Source organism: Marmota flaviventris, chromosome 1, assembly GCF_047511675.1.
Source record: "Marmota flaviventris isolate mMarFla1 chromosome 1, mMarFla1.hap1, whole genome shotgun sequence".
NCBI lineage: Eukaryota > Metazoa > Chordata > Mammalia > Rodentia > Sciuridae > Marmota > Marmota flaviventris.
In genome coordinates this window covers 93,449,927-93,472,055 of record NC_092498.1, presented here as the reverse complement: position 1 = coordinate 93,472,055, position 22,129 = coordinate 93,449,927, and the positions used below count along the sequence as shown (strand labels likewise).

The 22,129-nt window shown below is 34.4% G+C and overlaps 1 protein-coding gene across 1 annotated transcript in view; it reads left to right on the top strand.

The window, feature by feature from the left end:
- Tbx20 (T-box transcription factor 20) overlaps positions 1 to 22,129 on the top strand; it is a 47,032-nt gene that overhangs the window by 13,499 nt on the left and 11,404 nt on the right. Inside the window, exon 6 of the mRNA XM_027939698.2 lies at positions 8,783 to 8,859. Coding sequence (XP_027795499.1) covers positions 8,783 to 8,859 — 77 coding nt within the window. The remainder of the gene's footprint in view (positions 1 to 8,782; positions 8,860 to 22,129) is intronic.

Below are 22,129 nucleotides of genomic sequence, written 5' to 3'. Positions count from 1 at the left end.
AGTCAGTTGTTCATTGCCCACTCTCTGCCCCAATCTGCCTTCTCAAATGTTCTTTTTTTTTTTTAAGTATTTTTTTTAGTTATAGATGGACTTTTTAAAAAAAATTTATATGTAGTGCAGTGCTGAGAATTGAACTCAGTGCCTCAGACATGCTACGCAACTTCTCTACCACTGGGCTATAACCCTAGCCCTACCTTCTCATATGATCTTTTCCAGAAGATTATCTGCTTCTTTTTCTCTACCTCCTGTCAACATGTACAACCCTGTCCTTGTTGCTCCATAAAATTTAAAAGTTTAGTTTCTCTGATTAATTAAACACACATCTTCTTGTCAACTGTCCAAACTGCTGATACTTCAGATATCTTGTGAGGTTGATTCAATTGTAATTTAGAATGATTCTAGTCAAATTATTTTAAATGTTTCTTTAAATAATAAACTGCAGTATGTAAACAGTTATGCATTTAATTAACATCAAGATATTTAATTTATATTCTTAATATTACATTTCAAATTTGTGCATTTTATTTGTCCAGAAAGTTTATTCCAACATAGTAAATATTTATCAAGGTCCCAGTAAGGGCCTAGCACTGTTAGATACATTTTCTTCTTTTGTGGTCGGCATGAGCTCAAAAGACTTACAGTAATAGTAACAATCTACAGGTGAGGAAGCTGAGGCGAAGAGGTAAGTGACTTCTGTAGTTCAGAAACACCAGAATTTGAATTCCTTTGGATATTCTTCAGTAAAAGGGGCTCAAGCTCTCAGTGTACTTCCCGATTCAATTGTTCATAGCCTGGTTTCGTATCTTGCTTTTATTTGATTAGTTATGGGTAGTCAGGACAGTTGCTGTCCTCTTGTGGTATTCTTGAGCTTTAGTTTCTGAGTGAATAACTACGAGGTACTGCCCGATAGATGGCTCAGAGTCTATCATAGGTTGACCAAGCAGAGGGAATATGGTATAGGCTCTTAGGAAAAGCAAGATAAAACCTAGAGCCCAGGTAGCCCATTACTCATGAAGGAATGGAAGCCCAGGAAAGGGATGTGGGCAAATTGCCAGAGTGGGTATGTAATGCTTGAGGACCTATAATTCCTGTATGACTTTGAGTAGGCTTTATTTCACCACTGTGGCTGCCATTTTCCTTACTGATAAGTTGGGGCTAAGAACTAACCAGACCATCTTAGGGGACTGCCATGAAGATCCAGTGAAAGCAAACATGCTTTTGGATGGTGTCAGGCTGGACTATCTCAGGCATGTCAAAAGAGAATTTGTCATTGTTTGAATTTTAAATTTAGCGATGTCTTTTCTCAATGAGATAAATCAGGGCATAGTTGTTATCCTGTGAGTCATCTTATTGCAGAAACAAAACAAAGTATTTTACCTTTCACATTTTCTCCAAAATGACAACACAAGAAGAGAACCTTTCAGAGAATGCCCAAGCTAAAACAATGTGTACTGCCTGAAGTCCACAAAAGCCAAAAACCCTAATGCTTGTTGCCCTGAAAATCTGGAATTTTGAAAACAGTAATCCCATTTTTAATTGACTTGAAGGCACATGGAATGCAGATATCATAGATTCAGAATAAGTTTGTGAAACATTCAATTCATTTTTATACTAACTGAATTTAAAACCTTGATAATATAAATATCAGATTTACAAAAATTTAAGAAGCCCTATTGATGTTTCAGAATGAAGTAAAAACTTGTCATTTGGACATTTCAATACTTTTATCTGAATTCTTTGTAAAAAGGGCAAAGAGTTAGTAATTATTTTTAGTGAAAATTATAGAGACAGATCAAAAACTAAAGGAAGTTTCTATATATAATGCATTAGATTTAGTTATAAATATGGGTAGGACTTCTCATAGTATACTGAAATAGGAGCATATTATATATAATAATACTTAATTTCAGTACTTACTATGCACAAAACACTGTTTGAAGGGTATTTTCTTTTTTAATTTTCACAGTGATATTATGAGATAGGAACAACAAAAGAGAAATCATCAAAAGAGAATTTTGAGGGCTGGGGATGTGGCTCATGTGGTAACACGCTCACCTGGCATGCACGGGGCACTGGATTTGACCCTCATCATCACATAAAAAATAAAAAATAAAAAAAAATAAAGATGTTGTGTCCACCAAAAACTGAAAAATAAATATTAAATATTCTCTCTCTCTTTTAAAAAAAGAGAATTTTAACAAATTTTTAAGCAAAATATTTATTCTGCATTATACAGTTGTTAAAATCGAGGCAGAAGTTAAAAAAGCCACCCAGAGTGATCTTACTGCTCCCATCACAGATTTAAATCCAGGTGGTTACATTTGAGAATCATTGTCTTTAACCTTCTTTAATGTGTAGGTGCCTACTGTTCAGAACTCATCCTCTCTCTACTTTTGACCCTTATATGCTGAGACATCCTTTTTTTAAAAAAAAATAGGGTTTCATCTCTTTATGCTCTTTTTTTTTTCTCCTCCAAAAATACTCACTGCTCATCTGCTGTGTGAAGGGTTCCATTCACACTGCAAATTATTGAGTGTAACTGGAGGGTCACCATCCTCAACTGGAGGTCAGAAGATATACTAGTGTTAGCTGTATCTAATAGGAGCTACAGCTACATGCTTTAATGTCATATTATCTCATATAATTATTTTTCCACTAAACTTTTTACTTAGAAAATTTTCAAATAAGCAAGGAAAAATGTAGTGAATGTACCCTCCTTTTAGATTCAACAACTAACATTTTTCCAAATTTGCTTCATCTCTTCCTTCTCTCTCCTATTTGTATACATACTTTCCTCCTCCCTGAATTACTTGAAACTGAGATGCAACATCATGACATTTTATTACTAAAGACTTCTACAAGTGTATCCTGACAATAAGGATATTTTTATGACCATAATATCTTTATCAATTGATAAGAATTATTCATTAATGTTGTCTAATATTCAGTTCATTTAAAATTTTTAGGGTACACCAATGTGGTTTTGGTAATTTTTTTCTCTCTCTCTTAACTAGGCTCTAACTCAAGTTCATAGTTTGGATTTATTATTTCAAATTTAGAAAAACCTTTCCACATTTTTTTTTCTTAATCTATTTAATTCTGACAGTTATCCCTAAAGGAAGCCCTATGAGCATCATTTTGTAGATAAAAGAAACTGAGGTTCAGAGTGGTTAAGTCACTCGCCCAAGGCCACAAATTTGATAAACAACACGGTCCATCCTGAGGTTTTGATCTTCCAGGTTTTAATTCCTCCCTTTTGGTGGCATTATGGTGTTTTTCAAGGCCAAGGATATGACCACTGCCTGTGTCAAAGGTTTGAGAAGTGAGTTTGAAAATGTTACTAAGTTAAAATAGGTTAAGATACTAATTAATGCTGATTCCAACACTAATTGCTTCTCTTGCTAATGTTTTATTTCTAATTGATACTATAAATGGGCTTAAAATCCAGCCACAAGAATCCCACTATCCTTTATTGCATCGTAAAGTATAAAGATTAATATGATTAGTATGTCATTTCATTGCTGAATAACCCACAATGGAAGCATGTGAATTAAGAATTAACTTCCTCAGCAGACCCTTTTGTGCCTTAGTTTATTTCTGTGCATTTGCCTTTAAAACCACCATCTTTAGTATAAACCCTTGTATAAATGTGAAATTCAGTTAATAGTCCAAGACTTGATTTTATATACTGATAGGCCAGTTTTGCAAATGGTTTATAAATCTCAGAAGATGAATCAAAATTCCTAAAGCAGATGCTTAAAAACATGTGGAATGAATAAATCAGTTTGAGGGGTTTAGCATTTTCACTAGTTCTATGACAGTTTCTAAAGTTTTACTTAATTCTTTCTAGGTCTCTGTATATCAACAGCTTCTTAAGTGTTATGCTGTTTATGCACTGCTTTCCTTACAGTAAACATATACTAAAATAAGTGTATAAGATATAAACAAAGTAAATTTTAATATTTATGCTATACTGTGTATAGCATAAATATTAAAATTTTTTCATGAGTGAAGAACAAGGAGGTAAGAAAAAAGAGGAGAGGATTTGAAAGTTGATATTTAGGACCTCTTTATATCTTGAATTTTGGATAAGACCATTATTTTTATTTCTATTCAAATCCAAATCAAAGTTTTCAGTAGAATTTGTGAAAAAAAGCTTCTCATTTATTATGGCTGGTGGTTTTATTTATAAGTAATGAAAATCAAAACTTTTTTTTTTGCTACTCCTTTCTCCTTTCTTTGCAAGGGAATGATTGCATTTCTGTACATTATTAGATAAAAGCTAAATACATTACACTTTCAACAAACTGTTTTATAATTTAAAATTTAAAGGTCATGCATTGCTTTTGAGCAGGCAGATCATTGCCATAGAGTTGAAGTGTAGGTCAGGTTTCATTTTTAAATGCCTTTGGTCAGATCTTTTCCTGATAATTGGAGAAATGGTCTCTGAGGGCCAGTTTCACCTTGTCACTGGGAACCCCAGATTAGGTTCAGAGTCCGGTGATATCACTGGGAATCAGGACACTGCAAAAGCTTCCTTTTGACAAATGGTGGTGTCAAAAATCTGCCCTCCAATGATGCACATATTTATTTGCAGATAATATAGATGTTAAAAGAGTAAGTTTTCTCCAAAAGAATTGTATTATGGATATTGTGGAAATTATACATGCAAAATAAAAATAGCAATGTATTTTGACCTGAATTAGTCATACATACTCTACACTGTAGGCGCTCTTAAGCAATTACAATTACCTTTATGTTCTTTTCACCAAGTAAGAAACATGGCTTTCTTTAAAAATTGATTTTGAACGATAAAGAAGCCATAGCCCTAGTTTCTCTGTAAGTGATGTTTCGTAGTTGATCCTTTTTTGATTCTTCTTTTTTTAATCTTTGACAAGGGTGATCTTGTCCCATGACGCAACTCAGGCTTCCTGTATTAGAGCATGAGTGAAATGATGTCCAGCTGCAGCCGGGACTATAGCTCAGCTCTTCTCTCTGACCAACTCTCAAGTGCACTGCTTTTTCAGTTTTCCCAAATTTCAGAAAGGGATGTAAAACTACACCTCCTGAAGTGAATATCTTTCTGAATAACTACTGGCTTTTATTTAAATAGTGAGGAAGGAAATCTCTCTCTGATCTCTTACCATGTAGTTACCTAGAATGTTAGAATTTTACTATTTAAAAATCATTTTATCTTAAAAATTAGAAAATGAAATAAAATGCTTTTAAGTAAATTTACAGTTTTAGTTAGTCTGTAACTAGTAAAAGGATGAAATCATATTTCCGGCTGCTTGTTGTTGAAGTAAAGCTTAACATACATTTTGAGTCTATTAGTGTGGACACCCAGGTAAATTCAGAGTCTAGCTTTATTATAGTGAGTGGGATGGGCTCACTGAGAAGTTGAACCCAGGTCCCTGTGCTGCCAATTAATACTCCAGAAAAAAAAAATTTAAGGATGTAGTATCAACCAAGAGTTCCTATACAATTTTAATGATAATAGATTTTTTTCCCTCTAATATATAAAAGGAATTATGTTCTCCAGAATTAGACAAAGTGGTCCATAGAAAATGTAAACACCTGGTAATTGTCTCAAAGTCTTTTTTCTAATTAATACCCTAAAATTAAATCATTCTGTACCTAATTAGTAAATCTGAGTATATAAAACACCATATATAATTCTTGCAACTTTTCTAAAGTCTGTAATAATATCAAAATGTAGAAGAAAAAGTTACCATTGATAGTCCTGGATTATGAAAACTGGGTTTAAGAAATATTGAAGTAGAGAATTCTAATAATAAAAGAAAATTCAAAAAAATCTGAAAACTCACATTAAATTTAATTCAGTTCCTTGCTCAAAGCTGTGGCAGTAACATTAGATAAAGGAAGACAGTGGACAACACATTTTTAGAGTACATTTTCTATCTGGTGTTAGGGACTGAAGGTTTTAAGATCACTCCACACTCATCACATTCTGACACATTAATCTTTATTTTTGGAAATATGAACAAGACCAAATATATTTTGAAATCTTTTTTCAGGGACAAAGTATTTAGAAATTATAAAAGATAGATAATTCCTTCTGTCCTTTTAGTTTACACTGGGATTTAAAAAGCTTTCCATGGTTCACATTTAAGAACATCTGTAAAAGAATTTCTTACAATATGAGCTTTTCTATCTGATATATTATCTGCTATTATCTCTAGAACATTTTAACCACTGGAAAATCCATTCATTTTTTTTTTGCTTCTATAAACATGCTACTTGAAGGAAAGCTCACCTTTATTATTCTGTCCGGTTGTTTTGGCTTGAAATTTTCATCTGGGTTTGATTCACCCTTAAGGTGACTAACCATGCAGGGACACGGTGCCACCTTTCAGTTAAGTTAGCAGTGCATCTCTTTGCCTGCCAAGAGACCATGGGTTCTTTATTTATGAACTATTCAACATCTAGCACTGTATATGCAAAGTAACCCTCATCAAGTAGTTGTTGATGAATTATTGCAAAAATATTTTCATGAACTATAGAACACTTTAGAAATATAAAATATTTTAAATTATAATTGTTCAGTAGAAAGAGACATAACTCTTGCCCTTGAGGATTTTAAAATCTTGTTGATAATTAGAATCGTAGAATACATTGATAGTGTGAGTATTAGGAGATATTTATGATTTATTTCAAACAAATAAAAATTTTCTCCTTCCTGAAAAATCAACCTTCAAAAATAAAGTTCTAGTCCGCATGAACAAATGGCTGGAGCTGACAACTCTTTAATAAATGTTAGTTATGTATGAGAAAAGGTTCTCTACTAGCTTTTGATGGCATGTTATAGAGGCAACCTCAGGTGACCTGTATATTATTTGTGTATATACTCTAAATAGATGTTGTTCTCCATTGTTGTCAGGTTGTTTATTTATCTTGCTTATTTTCTTCCCTATTTACCAATTTCCATAACTAAGTAAGAAGGAAATTAGTTACTGTCTTTTGGTGCTCTACAGTGGATGTTCATGAACTAAAGATAAACATTTCTGAGAAACTTAAAGCCCTTAAAGGTTATTACCACAGACCCCATCTTGTGGCTTCCTAGTGTAATGGATAGAATAGAGCTGTCCATCTGGTGGGAATTGTGCAGGAGAGCTTCCATCTTTTTTTTTTTTTTTTTTTAATATTTTTGAGTTGTCAATGGATCTTTTATTTATTTATATGCAATGCTGAGAATTGAACCCAGGGCCTCACACATGCCAAGCAAGTGCTCTACCACTGAGCTATGACTCCAGTCCCAAGAGCTTCCATTTTAAGGGAGGTGAAGAGCTTGTGTGCAGTTTTGCAAGTTTAGCTCACATTAAGAAAACTAGAAAAAAAAAACACATCTTTTTTAGTGAGAAAATAAATTATGTGTTAATGATTTAAAGGTAACTGTGGATATACTTTAATTAGAAAAAGTTACACTTGGCAACATATTATTCCACACTCCCTATTCTAGTTGTTATTCCTTATTTTGAAGGAAAAGGACATTTTTCAATCCATGACTACCTTCCCTTTAAGAATATTTTGTATGTGTTTTCCTTCAAAGATTAACATGGAGTCTAATTTTGATGCTGGTGAACTGTGTCTCTCTTGGTAGGTTTCCTCTGTTCTAATTCAGTTACTGACCAGCTGTGTCTTGGTCCTTACACCTTTGTGCCTCAGTGGAACCATATATCAGAGGAGGGCATGGGTTCAATGCTCTCTGAGGTTCCTTTCAGCTCTGACAGCAATTTTCCATGTCAAGTATCTTTTAATTAGTATCTTTTAATTAATTAGTATTTCATCTATTTTTTGCTTCACAACCTAATGTATTTTTCATTGGAGACATGGTACATATGATTTAATGGATCTTTCTACTTTAATGTTAGTATTATAAGAATTATAAATACTGTTGGGTATGATGTCACATGCCTGTCTTTCCAATGGCCCAGGACACTGAGGTAGAAGGATTGCAAGTTTTCTCCTTATCTTCAACAGGAGAAACGTCAGCAACTTAGAGAGACCCCGCCTCAAAAATAAATCATAATGACTAGGGATGTAGCTCTGTGGTATAAGCACCCCTGGTTTCAATCTCCAGTACAAAAAAAATTATAAATTCTTTGGCATAGACATAGACTGAAGACTGCAACTCTTATTAGAAAGTATTGGTTTCCATATAAGCATAGAGTTCTATAAATAACTTTGTATGGAAGATAACAAAAAATGGACTAATTTGATTCTAATTTAGTCAAGTGGAAAGAGGGAGGGGGTAAACTTATATTCTGAAGACTTTATAACATGTATTTATGCTATGTAATTAATATAGTATTGAACATGAGGCTATTATTGGCCATTTAATTTTTTTATTTATTATGACATATGTACATGCTGATAGTATTAACAAAATCTGTTGCCAAATCAGAGTGAGTTTGCAGTTTTGCTTTTATTCCCCATTTCCCACCAAATGCTGGAATTGTACACAGCTTTCCTACTTAGGGAGTTGCCCCTTCTGCAGTTGAATTCTAGCCTTTCACTATTCTCTTAAATGATTCAAACTCCAGTTTATGTCTACACTTGCCTGCAAGGCCCTCAAATCTAATTATGTTTATCTTGGCCACGATCCATTCCTTCTGTGAACTTGTCTAACACTGAAACCCTGCTCACAATTTGAGAGACATTATGATATTCTTGGGGTGCTATGAAAAGTGAACAAACTTTCTGATTTTCCTTCCTTGAGCACAGAAATGAGATTATATTGTACCCATTCTTTTTTTTCCAGATAACCAAGCTGAAAATAGATAGCAATCCCTTTGCCAAAGGTTTCCGGGACTCCTCCAGGCTCACTGACATTGAGAGGTAATGAGAATTCTCTGTTTACTTTTTTGTCCAGATAAGATAAAGAGAAGAGTGAGTTTGTAAGAACACATGCCTTTCGACGCCAAGGAACCATAACCTTTCTGCATATAGTCTCCAGTTCTTTGCACCCTTTCCTTCCAGCTGTAAACCCCACAGATATTCAGTTCTTAAATTTTGACAGCTGCTGCAACAGGATCTATCATATGCTCAGTTTGAGTAAGGAGATGCTTTGGTTGGGGCACTCATTTCACTGTGAAAAATAGGACTTTGTTGTTATCAAAGTCTTAGTCCTTCTTGATAGTATTAAGTTTCATGTCTTGATGAGTGACAGTCTGCAGAAAAATGAAAACTTGATAGCCTTTTGCCTTCTGAAGTGGATGTATTTGCTAAAACCAAGAGTATAAGGTTAATTTGGAAGTCTGAAACAAGGAAATGTAATTTAATTTAAGGTTACATGATTTTACCTATAGAGTAGATGTCTTATCTTCAACAGGAGAAACGTCAGGTCTCAGGACCTGTATGAAGACAAGCAATAGTCATGTACCTATAACTTAGCTTACTTCTTCTCAATTAAAATGGTTCATGCAGTTTGAGACCATCTAGGTCATGGGTAATGACTATATCGAGATTCATAGTTTGCCCAGTATGAATGTCAAAAAATATATTTCCTAAAGAAACTTCTAACCATATCAGTTATTTGTATTTCTTCAATACACTGTCTCTCTATATTTAATTTTTTTATGTGACTGATGTCTGTGTTGACAAGTTGAGTACCTTAGCTCCCAGCCCTTTGGTTTACTTGTGTCTCCATATCTTTGTGTGATTTCTCCACCAGCTCCTATACATTTCTACCACACTCTTTGTTACCCACCACATAGCCACATCTGATCTCAGCACTTCTGCCCAACTTCTCTTGGCAACTCATATTAAGGGATAATGATGCCTGGTTCTTCTTGCACCTTCCCAAGTGGCAGAGCCATGGGGAAGTGGTTTGGATAGGGAGAAGAAACACAGAGACTCAGTTTGGAGGCAGAGGATCAAGCAGGACTGGCTGAACATTGGATTCAAACTGTGGGATTTGAATCAAAAAGAAAGATTAATTAGTTGGAGAGTTTCACAAGTGGTTGGGGGTGGTGAGGTCCAAGGGTAGGAAACTTGGGCTTATGGTTGCAAATCCACTGCAAAATGCAGAGAGAAGACAGGGGATAATTCTCCAGGTAGGTGAATAAGTCAGTGAGAATGTTGTAACCAGTGTGGGTAAGAAAGGAGTTTACTTACAAAGCCTTCTTTATTTAGGCATGACTTTTCCAATTCCTCCTTCTGAGGGCCAGAAACTCGGATGCAGATGAGTGTGTGCAGCTGGAATGATTTTAAGTGAATTTTTCTTCAGTTTTATTTGGGTTTCAAGTGTGAATACCAACAATGACTCAGTGGGGGCAGTAGCAATGTGTTTCCATTGTGTACGGTCATATCTCCTGTCTCAGATCAGGGGGTAAGCATGATATATTGGGAGAAAACAGTCATGGGGTAGGGGTGCAGCTCTGCCTTTTCCTGGGAGAATGATCCTGAAAAAGTCACTGAATCAGAGTCTCTTTCCTTATCCAGAAAATGGACACAATAACCCTGCTTACTTTGAAGGTTTATTGGAGAATCAAGTAAGAGGACATTTATGGAATAAAATATAAAAATGCAAAATAATTGCAGGTTTCTCATTGTATTAGGTGGGCATTGCCTCTCACAGCTTGTCCACCATCTAAGGCTACTTTTAATGGTCTCAATGAACTACTCCTAGAGTAAAAATAACCTTGTAGTCACACATGTGCTCATGAGATAGGCATACACAGTCTGACTGCCCTTTAGAGCAGCAGATTTGATAATACACGTGGCCACATTTTCCACTTATTGAATAAGCATCCTGATGTGAGAGCACTCACGTGTATGTGAAGCTAAGTAGTTTTCAATGGTCTGAGGGCCAAGAGAGCACTCTTACGTGACTAGCTGAAAGTTTGCAAGATGACCTAAGTAGTGTGAAATTGGCCAAGGTTTTGGATTTCATTTCCAGGTAGTTAAGTCTGAATTTTTCCTAAACAGCCTTTGGGGATGGGACAAATCAGATCAATTGATCTTTAGAGACCTACAGAAATTAAATTAGTCTGGAGTCAGTTACTGCACTAAACCATCTAGTAATTGAATTGCTTCTTGTAACTGATTGAAAACAGCCCCATCTGTAACAATATTGGGAGCTTTTCTTCATAAGAGATCTGAGAGAAAAACACATCTTTTTATGACATGATGACAGATATTGCACTTTTCTAACCTAATTGAATATGATGTTATGAATATGTGACCTTAATGATTTCAAGTTTCCTGTTCTAGATTTACAACTTACTTTGTAGGACATCCGAACAAAAATGCCTTTAGGATCTGATCTGTTTGTCTATACCTTGAAACTCTGTTATTATTCCTTTTGTAACTGCACTAGCTTGGTTACTTTTAAGGCATTAGGTTTTTCTAGCTTTAATTTTACTACATTGTGTTTGAATAGTGGAATGTCTCACTTCATGTATAATCTTACTTTTCAGGGACAATATCTTCCTCACTTGTAAAAGAAAACCAATCTTGTTATCAAAAATATAAAATATACCCACTATGGACAGCTAAGAAGCGGTCTAAAAATCCCAAAGGGACATCTTAATGTAATCTAATTTCTAGTTATTTAGATCAGAAAAAGAATTACCTACTGGTTCCATATGATAAATAACTACAGACAGTCTGCCAGTTGGCATTTTCTTTTTTGCTTTAGGCAGGGGGTACATTGTGCACTACACAAAGGCACAGTATTCCACCTGAGAAAGGAAAAATATCTGGGAATTTTTAAGAAAATGATTTCTTCAGAAATGTTTCTTTTATTAATTTTTCCCTTTTACCAAAAGAGCTCATGCTCATTGCAAAAAACAAACAAACAAACAAACAAACAAACAAAAAACCTAGAAAATAATGACAAGGAAGAAAAAGCATAAAAATAATGAGAATCCCATTCAATAAGAAATAACCACTGGCAAACCCTGTTATCTGTTCATTCTTCCAAGTGCTGCTCTCTGCATGTACAGAACATTATTTCCTTTAAAATTTGTCATGCTGCACAAACTATTTTAACTCTCTATTTACCTAATAATCTATACCTATGCCACACTTTTTAATGGCTGCCTATGTTTTCATTATGTACCATTATTTATTTGACTAATCCAATGTGTTGGCTACTTAAGTTCCTTATTTTTTTGCCATTACAAGTATGTCAGGAGGAAAATGTTTTTTTTTAAATACATATTCTTAATTATGACTCACATAATTTTTGTGGGTAGGACAAATGCTCACAAGTAAAAATGCTGGGTCATGGCTTATACTTTCTTTTCTTTTTATTGTAGTGCTATTTTTAATGTTAAAAATTGGGGGGTAAGAACCTAAATGTTCAATAGCATAATAATGGTTTTTAATGAACTTTATAATCATGGAAATTTTAAAAATAGTGGTAAAATATACATAAAAAACAAAATTTACCATTTAACAGTTTTTAACTGTGCCATTCCATGACATTAATTATGTTCATGATGTTAGGCTGCCATCACCTCTATCCATTTCCAGAATGTTTTTACCATTTCATCCAAATAGACACTCTGTACCCATTAAAATAACTCCCCATTCGTTTTACCTCCAACACTTAGTAATTTCCACTCCACTTTCTGTCTCTGTGAATTTGCCTGGGGTAGGTACCTCATATAAGTGGAAAGATACACATGTTTTCAATCAGTTCATACGTACTACCAAGCTTCCTTTCAGAAAGACTGTATTAACTGCCCACTACCCTGCACTCTTGTCAAACATGATCATCATCTTTTAATCTTTGCCAGTATGATAGGTGAAAATTTGTGTTTTCTTTTGGAAATTGGCCCATTTATTTCTTGAGCTCAGTTTTTTTTCCCTTTTTGATTGCTCACCTTCTTCTCTTATTTATCTGTATAAGGTATTTATGTATCAAGAGCGTACATATTTATTGTTCCTATATGTTGGAATCATTTTACCAGTTTGAAAAGTTATATTTTTGAGAAATAAAAGATTTTATTACAAAATTTATCATTCTCTTTATGATTTTTGCCCTAGGAAGACTTTCTTCACTCCAAAATTACATGAATATTCAACTGTAGATTTTCTATCACTTTATTCTTTTTTAATTTTCCACTTAAATCTTTAATTCATGTGTTATTTATTTTGGTATAAGATATAAAATAGACATATTACCTGATTTATTTTTTAACAAGTAGCCCTAATATCATATATTTACTAATATATTTATTTCCTACTTATTTATAATTCTCCCTTCATGAATTCCAGATTCTTATCTGTATTTTTTAGTTTATTTATTAAAATGGCATTATTACACTGTTATAATTTTCATAAATTGATAGCAGTTGATGATACCTAAATATCTGAGATTTCAAATCTGTTCTTTTTACTTGTCATTTTTTAGATCTTCTTTATCTTCTTTATGTTTATGCTTCTAGTATTTAGAATCATTTTGTTAAGTCCTCTAAAAAATCTTGGAACTTTGACTTTAGATATTGAGACTTCCATTTTAGAAGTATGTCAAATATTTGTTCTTCCATTGTAATCTCCTCCTATGTTCTAAGAAGTTTTGGCATTTTCAAGTTTGTAAGTCTTGTATATGTTTTCCTAGGCACATACTTGTCCAATACAATAGCTATTGGCCATAGGTAGCTGGTGAGTACTTAAAATAATCCATATTGAGATGTGCTTTAGATGTAAAACATAAACAAAAAACTATGGCCCAAGGGAACAATCCTCTTTCCCCCCATTCAAAATAAAAATAAAAATAAAATAAAACAAATCTGGACTGGATTTTTAAGACTCAGTATAAAAATAAGAATGAAAAGTTCTCATGAACAGTTTTAAAATACTGATTAGATACTGAAGGATATCTTGATTTGGTTAAATAAAATATGTTTTTTATGTTTAATGTGGAAACTAGACTATTTCAGAATTAGTTATGTGGTTCACATTACATTTCTATTGCAAAATACTAGAGTTTTTGTAGGGGCACAGGTTGCTTTTGTAAATAAAATTTTAAATTAGAAATCTGCCTAATTTAATCTATAAAAACTATTACTTTCCCTGTCTTTAGCATTCTTCCGTTTACAGAACAAAAAATTAGTTTTAATAAATTTCCATTTTAGTCTGTTTTTTAGATTGCTGTGTCATTTGGAAAAATAATGATTTTTCTCTGTTCTAATAGTTACACATTATCTTTTTCTTATGACAGTGACTAAAATTTCCAAGATAGTACAGAAAAATAAAAATAATTGGCATTTTTTCTTTTTTTTTTTGTGATTTATCTAATAATGCTTGTAGTGTAGATAGTTTTTGATGGCTTTCAGTTTCAGATGATATAAATGCAGTACCCATCTATGCCTGAATTAAGAATCTTTTGCTAACTTAATTTCAATTGAATTTATATTTAATGCTTTTTAACATCTATTGAGTTGATCTTAGTTATTTTTCTATTTTCACATAACAATTTGATTAACTCTAGTCATATTGTCTAGGTTGAACCATCCTTATATTCCTGCAATAAATCCTACCTGAATTCTATGTTATTCTTGTAATATATTGCTAAATTGAACTAAATTGAAGTTGGACCCAATACCTTTATTTCACTTATTTATTTTTATGTGGTGCTGAGGATAGAACCCAGGGTCTCACATGTGCGAGGTGAGCGCTCTACCGCTGAGCCACAACCCCAGCCCATTTTTAATGGACTTTTGTTATCAATCTTCATAACAGAGATATGACTTTGTTTTTCCTTCTATCAGTTTTGGGTGACAGGTTTCTGCTTGTTTGTTCATATGAAATGAAATATTTTCCTTTTAATTTTTTTTGGATTAGTTTAAATAGCAAAGAAGTAACCATTTACCTGAAGAGTTTATCGATCTGGTCCACAAATCCATCTGGATGCAGTATTCTTTGGAGGGAATACTTCTTTAATAGTGTTCTCAGTTTGTTCCAAATTCACAAATATAAATTGACTTCTGTCCCATTTAGTGTTGTTTGCCTCGTATTCTACTTCGTCTAATCTACATTTCTACCCTTTAAAAATTTTTGCTCTGTTTGCCTGTTGATTTTTAAAAATATTCCCCTCTTGTATCAACATAGAAATATCCTGACATTACTTTCATTAAGACATAAACAACCCTCTCTTGATTCATTTGCCTTTCTCAGTTTTCTGCTCCTTCTTAGAGTAAAGCTTCCTAGGAAGTTGTATTTCCTTCTCCAATCCCTTGCTTTCCTTTCTGTTGCTCTGCCTTTTAGATTTGCACTGCCAGTATCCCCCAGCCCATCTTTTCCAGGTCACCAGCGAACTCACCATTGCCAAAACCAGTGACCAGGCCCATTCCAGTCTTCATCCTACCTGCCTGTCAGCAGCAGCATTGAGAACAGTTGTTGATTCCCTCCCTTGGCTCCCAAGACCTCTCTTCACTCTTTTGGCCAAGACTCCTCACTCTTCTGGGTTTTGGGATTTTTTTGGGGGGCGGGTACCAGGGATTGAACTAAGGGGCACTCAACCACTGAGTCACATCCCCAGTCCTATTTTGTATTTTATTTAGAGACAGGGTCTCACTGAGTTGCTTAGTGCCTCACCATTGCTGAGGCTGGCTTTGAACTCAGGATCCTCCTGCCTCAGCCTACTGAGCTGCTGGGATTACAGTCATGTGCTACCATGCCTGGATAAAGCTTTATCCTTTTAATTATAATAACAACAGTAAGAGCAAACACTCCATATTTGCTATGTGTCAGGCAGTGAGTTATATACTTGGTGCATTTTATTTTAGTTATTCTTGAAAACAGTCACATAACAAGGAAACTATTATCGTCCCTATTTTACAGGTGATACACCTGAAGCTGAGAATTTAACACTTTGTCCACATTCACATGATTAGTACAAAAATCATGTGAACCCAATTTAGTTTGTTAGAAACCAAAGTCCTTTCTCTAATGTTCATTATATTTCTTTCAAATAATTATTAACATCCTTAAATTCTAAAAGAACCTTAAAATTCTAGAAGAAAGTAATATAAAGTTGGTATTTCTCTTTTTTTTTTGGCCAAGAATGAATTTATTCATTTATACGTTTTCTTGTCTGACAAAATAGGAACTACACATACTACCTTTTTCTCAACCACTAATTTTTGTTTAAATAATCTTAAACTTAAAATACAGACTTTTATTCCCATATTTTTTATAGTCTTTCTCAGATTTTTCCTTAATGTTCATAGAAGGATTGCAACACATTAATTACAATCATTTTAAATTTAATGCAAGCCACTCATTTTGTTGCTTATTGCTCATTTCTTCTATACTTTCTTGAATCACTGGAATTGCATTGTGACTTTATTCTCAGTGTTGAGTAAACATTGGTAATTGGCTGAGGAAGGTCATGCTGGACTTCCTCATGTGTTCTTGTTTTTTCTTTGCAGGAAACTTGCCTGTTTCCTGTCTGTACAAAATATTTCTAGAATGTTTTCTTTATCTTTGAAATTCATAAATTGTATCAATATCTGTCCTGTTGTAGGTTTTTTCATTAGTGTTTAAAAATTATTTAAGCTTTCCCTTTAACAACTCAAGTTTTAATTGAACTCAGGAAGATTTACTTCCTGTTTTTCTTTTTCTTTCTCCTCCTCTTCTTCCTTCTATTTCTCCTAGCTTCCAATTGGTCTGCTCTACTCAGATCTTCTAAAACTCCTGTCATGGAACATATGTTGCATCTCCTGAATCTATTACCTATTTATATATTTAACTTTTTACTCTGAATTTTTGGAGAACTTCTTTTATCAGTTTTCCAATTTGTTTATTCTCTTTTTTTGCAGCATCCAATATTCTGATTATTGTCTTTATGCGTTCCTACAAAATGCTGTTTTACTGTTTCCAGAAAATTTGTACAAGTTCAAAATGTTTCCCTTTCATGGCTCCTATTTCCTGTTTTATTAATATAGTCTTCTTAACTCTCACTGAAAATTTGAAAACACAAGTTAGATTTTTAAAACCATGTCTTCCTGTTTCTTGCAATAAATCTGTTACAGGGGGAATAATTTATTTTGCTTTATCAAATAACTCTTCTCCTTTTGAATTGCTGAATGGTTTGTAATGTCCAATTTTTTTTTCTGTAGTTGATCTATAGAATGCAATATCTGTTTAATATTAGAAACTAAGGTTAATTCTGAATGTTAGTGTGTGGTGCTATGTCAGATCTTCCAAATGCAGACTGAAGAAAGGGGAGTAAATTTACTGTCATTTTACCAATATGGAAACACAGTATTTCTGTGTAGATTAGAGAGCTGTTGCAGTTAAGGGGAAGCAGCCTCTGAAAAGGGAGCATTATCTTTGCAATGCTATCTACCTTGGCTGCTAAAAACCAGCCAAGTGACCCATGCCTCCTCCAGAGCTGTTCACACTCATGGCTTCACACTCTTGGGTTAACCAAATGCATTGTGAGCTAATTCTGTCCCTCTGGACTCCAGAAGTATGAGAATCTGCTCCCTATCAAGTACACAAAGATTTGCCTTCATCTTAACATCCATTGCTCCAAAGCTCAGAAGCCTTCTCATTTACTTTCCTCAGATATTTTTCTTCTTTGCACATGGACAGATGGCAAGCTGGTGAATACCTCCCTCATTCCTCTCCTGTTTGTGGGTGAAATATCTAATGACGAGTTTGGCACCATACCTCATTTGGGGGGTTTCTCTTGTTTTCTTGGTCATATCAGTGGAGCAGGAAATTAAATATATGTTTATATCACCCCATTGGTTTGGAATTCATACTGAGAATCTCTGTAAAAGTGATTTTAAAAACCCCTTACATTGAATAAAACTTTCAAAACATGAAATTTGGACAAAAGCTCAGTGGGCTTTTTTTTTTCCCCTCAGAATTCACTGTTGGTTTAGATGAGGAAGGAGACTTTAAGAAATCAAGTTGAAAATCTAATTTCTAGGAATTTATAGAATTTTTATCTACATCAAGGCAGTGAGTTGCAAGCATGTTGGCAGATTTGCTGAAGAGGTACCCAGTTTGCAGATAATTTATGGGTCTTTCATAATGACTTACAGTGCCAGAAATTATTGTGTAGTCCCATCAGAGATCTAGGCCAGTTTGTATTTTCTGATGCAGAAGATTTTCCTTAGGAGTACTACATGGTCAGCAGAGCCTACATCTAATCAGTTAAACAACCTTGAGCAAGAGATGGCTAATGGTAGCACACAAACTAAGAATGGCTTCTCACATTTTTAAATGGCTGAAAAACTTTTAAAGTAATATGTCCTCACATGAAAAAAATAATAGGAGAGTAAATACTTTTGTCTATTAATAAAGTTTTATTGGAACATAGTCAATATAGTTTATATATTGAATGTGTTTGCCATCCTGCTATAAGAGCTGAGTATGTGTGACAGAGACCACATGGCTTGCAAAGCTCAACGTTTTTACTGTCTGGCTCATAACAGAAAAAGTTTGCTGATCTATCTTTGCTTAGAGTCTTAAGGGGCTGTGGAATATTGGCAGCAAGGAAACCTACTATAAAATTTTACATCTTTAGGGTGATTTTTCCTCTTTTTCTGTAACTAAAATGGAGAATCCTAACCTCATTGTGAGACCCACATGGTGACACTACTTTGACAAAGCTGGAGATATCTGATCTCTGCTAATACATGTCCTGCCTGTCTCTACAGAGGTAGTGGAGACGTGTTATTAGGGTTGTTTTCGCACTGGTAGTTGAAGCCAGAAGAAAGATGACAGAGTGGGAAAATGTAATAGCTTAGAGACACACACTTTTCAATGATTCCCTAGAGATCTCAGTTATCTGTGTAACTTTTGTCCATCTTCTAAACTTGTGCCTCAGTTATTGTGAGTAACTGAAAACCAGGTTATGCTACGGTTTGAAGGCTGTAAGTTGAAGCTTAATCTCCATGGGGTGGTGGGGATGGCAACTTTATGAGATGATTAGATCACCAGAGATGAGCACTTTACTTAGGGGAGTGAGTCCTTACTCTAGAGGGACTAGACTGCTCACTTTGAGAATGCCTCCTTCATCTTGCTAGCTTGCCTTCTCTCTATCCATGTGACCTCTCTCTCCTTTGCACACACCATCATCATTGTCACACATGATGTCACATGATGCTATCCACCATGTTATGACACAGCACCAGGTTCTTGACAGATGGGGTCAACACCCAATCTTGGACTTTCAGCCTCCAAAACTGCAAGTTAAGTAAATCTCTTTTCTTTATAAAGTACTCAGTTGCATATATTTTTGGGATGGTAGTACAAAACAAACTAAGGTTGTAATTTTTTTCTCTTTCGGAGTACTAGAACCTTGCAGTCTTTAGACAATTAGTATTAAAGGAGTTAGGAAAAAATAAAGTAAGAGTTAGTAGGTGTTAAAAAGATTACTAGAATATCAGCTTGTTAAAGGATTGGAAAATACCTTCTTTTTCTTTTGCTTTTATTGTCTATGCAAATGGTAGGGTTTTCAGGGGACATTATTGGGGCATTATTTCAGGGCCTCTATTTCTTTTACACACAGACTTTCTGAAACAACAGAAAGAGGATAGAAGTAATTCTCTGAATATCACTTTTTCTCTTCTTTGTACTTTCTTAGAATGAGGGGTCCTTTGAAGACACCTTGAGACTCTGCCTACACTAAATTATAGGGAGCTTCCCAGTGGAATCCTTTTTACATTGTCAAAAGCTCTGCTGATGACTTTGGAGGTGGAGAGGAGGAAATTCACAGTGAAATGAAGGGTGAGGATTATGTAGATTTCCCTTCTCTCATCCAGTACTCCTCTGGCACTTGAGCCAGCTCAGTGGACTGGGAGATCTGAATGGGCTCCATAGTCTGTCTGTCCTATAGAAGAGGCATTTCTTTTAAAATCCTCGTCTGCCTTGGAATTCTGGACATGTTAGTCACATTTTGATCCAGAATGAGACTTTCTGCAGTGCAGTTTTGTGCACCTAGTTCCTCTCTCCTCTGTGTAGGATGTCTGCTTGTCTGGGCTTTCTTCCAAGCCTTCTGTCTAGCTCAGAAAAGAGAGAACTCTGCCACTGTCACGAACCAATTAGTTCAACCTGATGGTTGTTACCCAAGTAACGAACAAAATAAGTTCTCATTATCACTCTTAAAGAAAATCAGAATAGATTTGGGCCAAGGAGAAGATTATTTATATTAATTTTCGGAGGAGGGGAAATGATACTGGCTCAGAAAAATACCTATTAAGCTTAAGCCTAGTGAATAACAAACTATTATGGCTCATAAATTAGCTAATTCCCTTAATCTTTCATAAATCCCAACTATATTTGGGTATTATGGAGACTTTTACAAAGTAGATCATGAAATCTCTGTAATAAAGTAGAAGTGAAATGTCATTTGCATTTGTTATTTAAATGTCATAAATGTCATTTTATGTAAATATACATAAAAAATCCGTCAAACAAGCCTGAATAAAGGGAAACACTACAGAAGAAGCAAGCTACTTGAAAGAAATACTAAAGATAGGAAATGGCAAAAGTTAATGCCATTTTTTTTTTTTTTTTGTACCTTAGACCGTACCCCTTCTCCTGCTGACCTGCAGTGCTCTCCTGGGACCTACACTCTGTTATAAGGAGCCATGGAGCAGATTAGGGCTTCTGAGATGGGGAGAACAGAGGACATCTATGTCACCTCTGCTTAGAGGGAGGGAACCCAGCAGCATACTGTTACTTGGATGTGTCTTAGTAACTAAGGCTGCTTTAACAAAAGCCATAAGTTGTGTGGATTATAAGTAACTAACATCTGTTTCTCATGGTTCTAGAGGCTGGGAAGTCCATGATCAAGGTGCTGGCAAATTTGTTGTCTGGTTCATCTCCCTCTCTGCTTTATAGATGGTGCCTTCTTGGTGGAAGCAAACAAGCTCCTTCAGGTCTCTTTTATAAGGGTACCAATCCTCATACATGAGGGCTCCACCCTCATGACCTAGTCCTTCCAGCATCCCACCTCTTAATATTATTATCACATTGGGGATTAGATTTGAGATTCAAACTTTGATGGGACATAGACATTTAGACACAGTAGATATCAGAACCAAGAGACAAAAATCAAGGAGTTTAAAATTGAATTTTATCTCTGTGACTACTGAATAGCATATTATAATATTCTAATCTTGTCGAAATGAAAATAGCTTTTTTTCTTAATTATTGGTGTGTGATTTACTCTTTCTTAAATATGGATTAAAAAGTAAGAAATTAGTTTTCAACTTTATTATGTGTACAAAGGTATGCCCTGGTGTTTTGCTTTTAAATTTTCAGAAAAGAACTTAATAGGAAGTGTTTATTTTGACATTAGAATTAAATTTAGTAGTTTATCATGTTATCCCTGTCAGTATACCAATGATGCAACCAGGGTCCAGACAAAAAGTGATTTGCCTATAGTCAGCCACACAAAACCTGGGTTAGCACTCAGGTTTCTTTTCAACTAACACTTGAATTTTCTAAACTAACTACTTTAAAATTTTTGTTTTTCTTTATATGTAGTCACCTGTTACTTAACAACAGGGATATCCTCTGAGAATTGCATCATTACACAATTGCGCGGTTGTATGAACATCACAGAGTATACTAATACAAACCTAGGTAGTGTGGCCTACTGCGGACCTGAACTGTAAGGTACAACCATTCTTGTCTATATGTTCTGTCATTGACTTAAATGTCATTATGTAGTACATGGCTCTATTTATAGCTTCATAAACAATTAGAGCCATAATGAACCTACAAGATCATCTAGGTTCCCCTCCACACCCCCTTTTATGGAAGAAATCAAAGCCCAGATATATATAAGGAATCTGGTTACTTAGCTTCTTGGGAAAGAAAAAATCTCCAATGAAAATAGACTTGGTATAAAAGTCTACATGCATAAAATAAAAGAAGTTTTGTTTGGCAACTATATTAAATTTTGTTCTTTAATAAAATCTATTCATTTAATAAAATTTAAATAGTCTGTTAAGAAAACAACAAATGAGAAGGGATGGACTTTAACATAGTTAATTTATTTTTTCAAATTATTGGACAAATCACCACAAAATTCCTTTAATTAGCAAAATGTTTTTCTGCATTAAGAGGTTACTCATTTATCTACGACTTTTAAGAGGAAACATTTGTTTTACAAAACTGCAAGTCT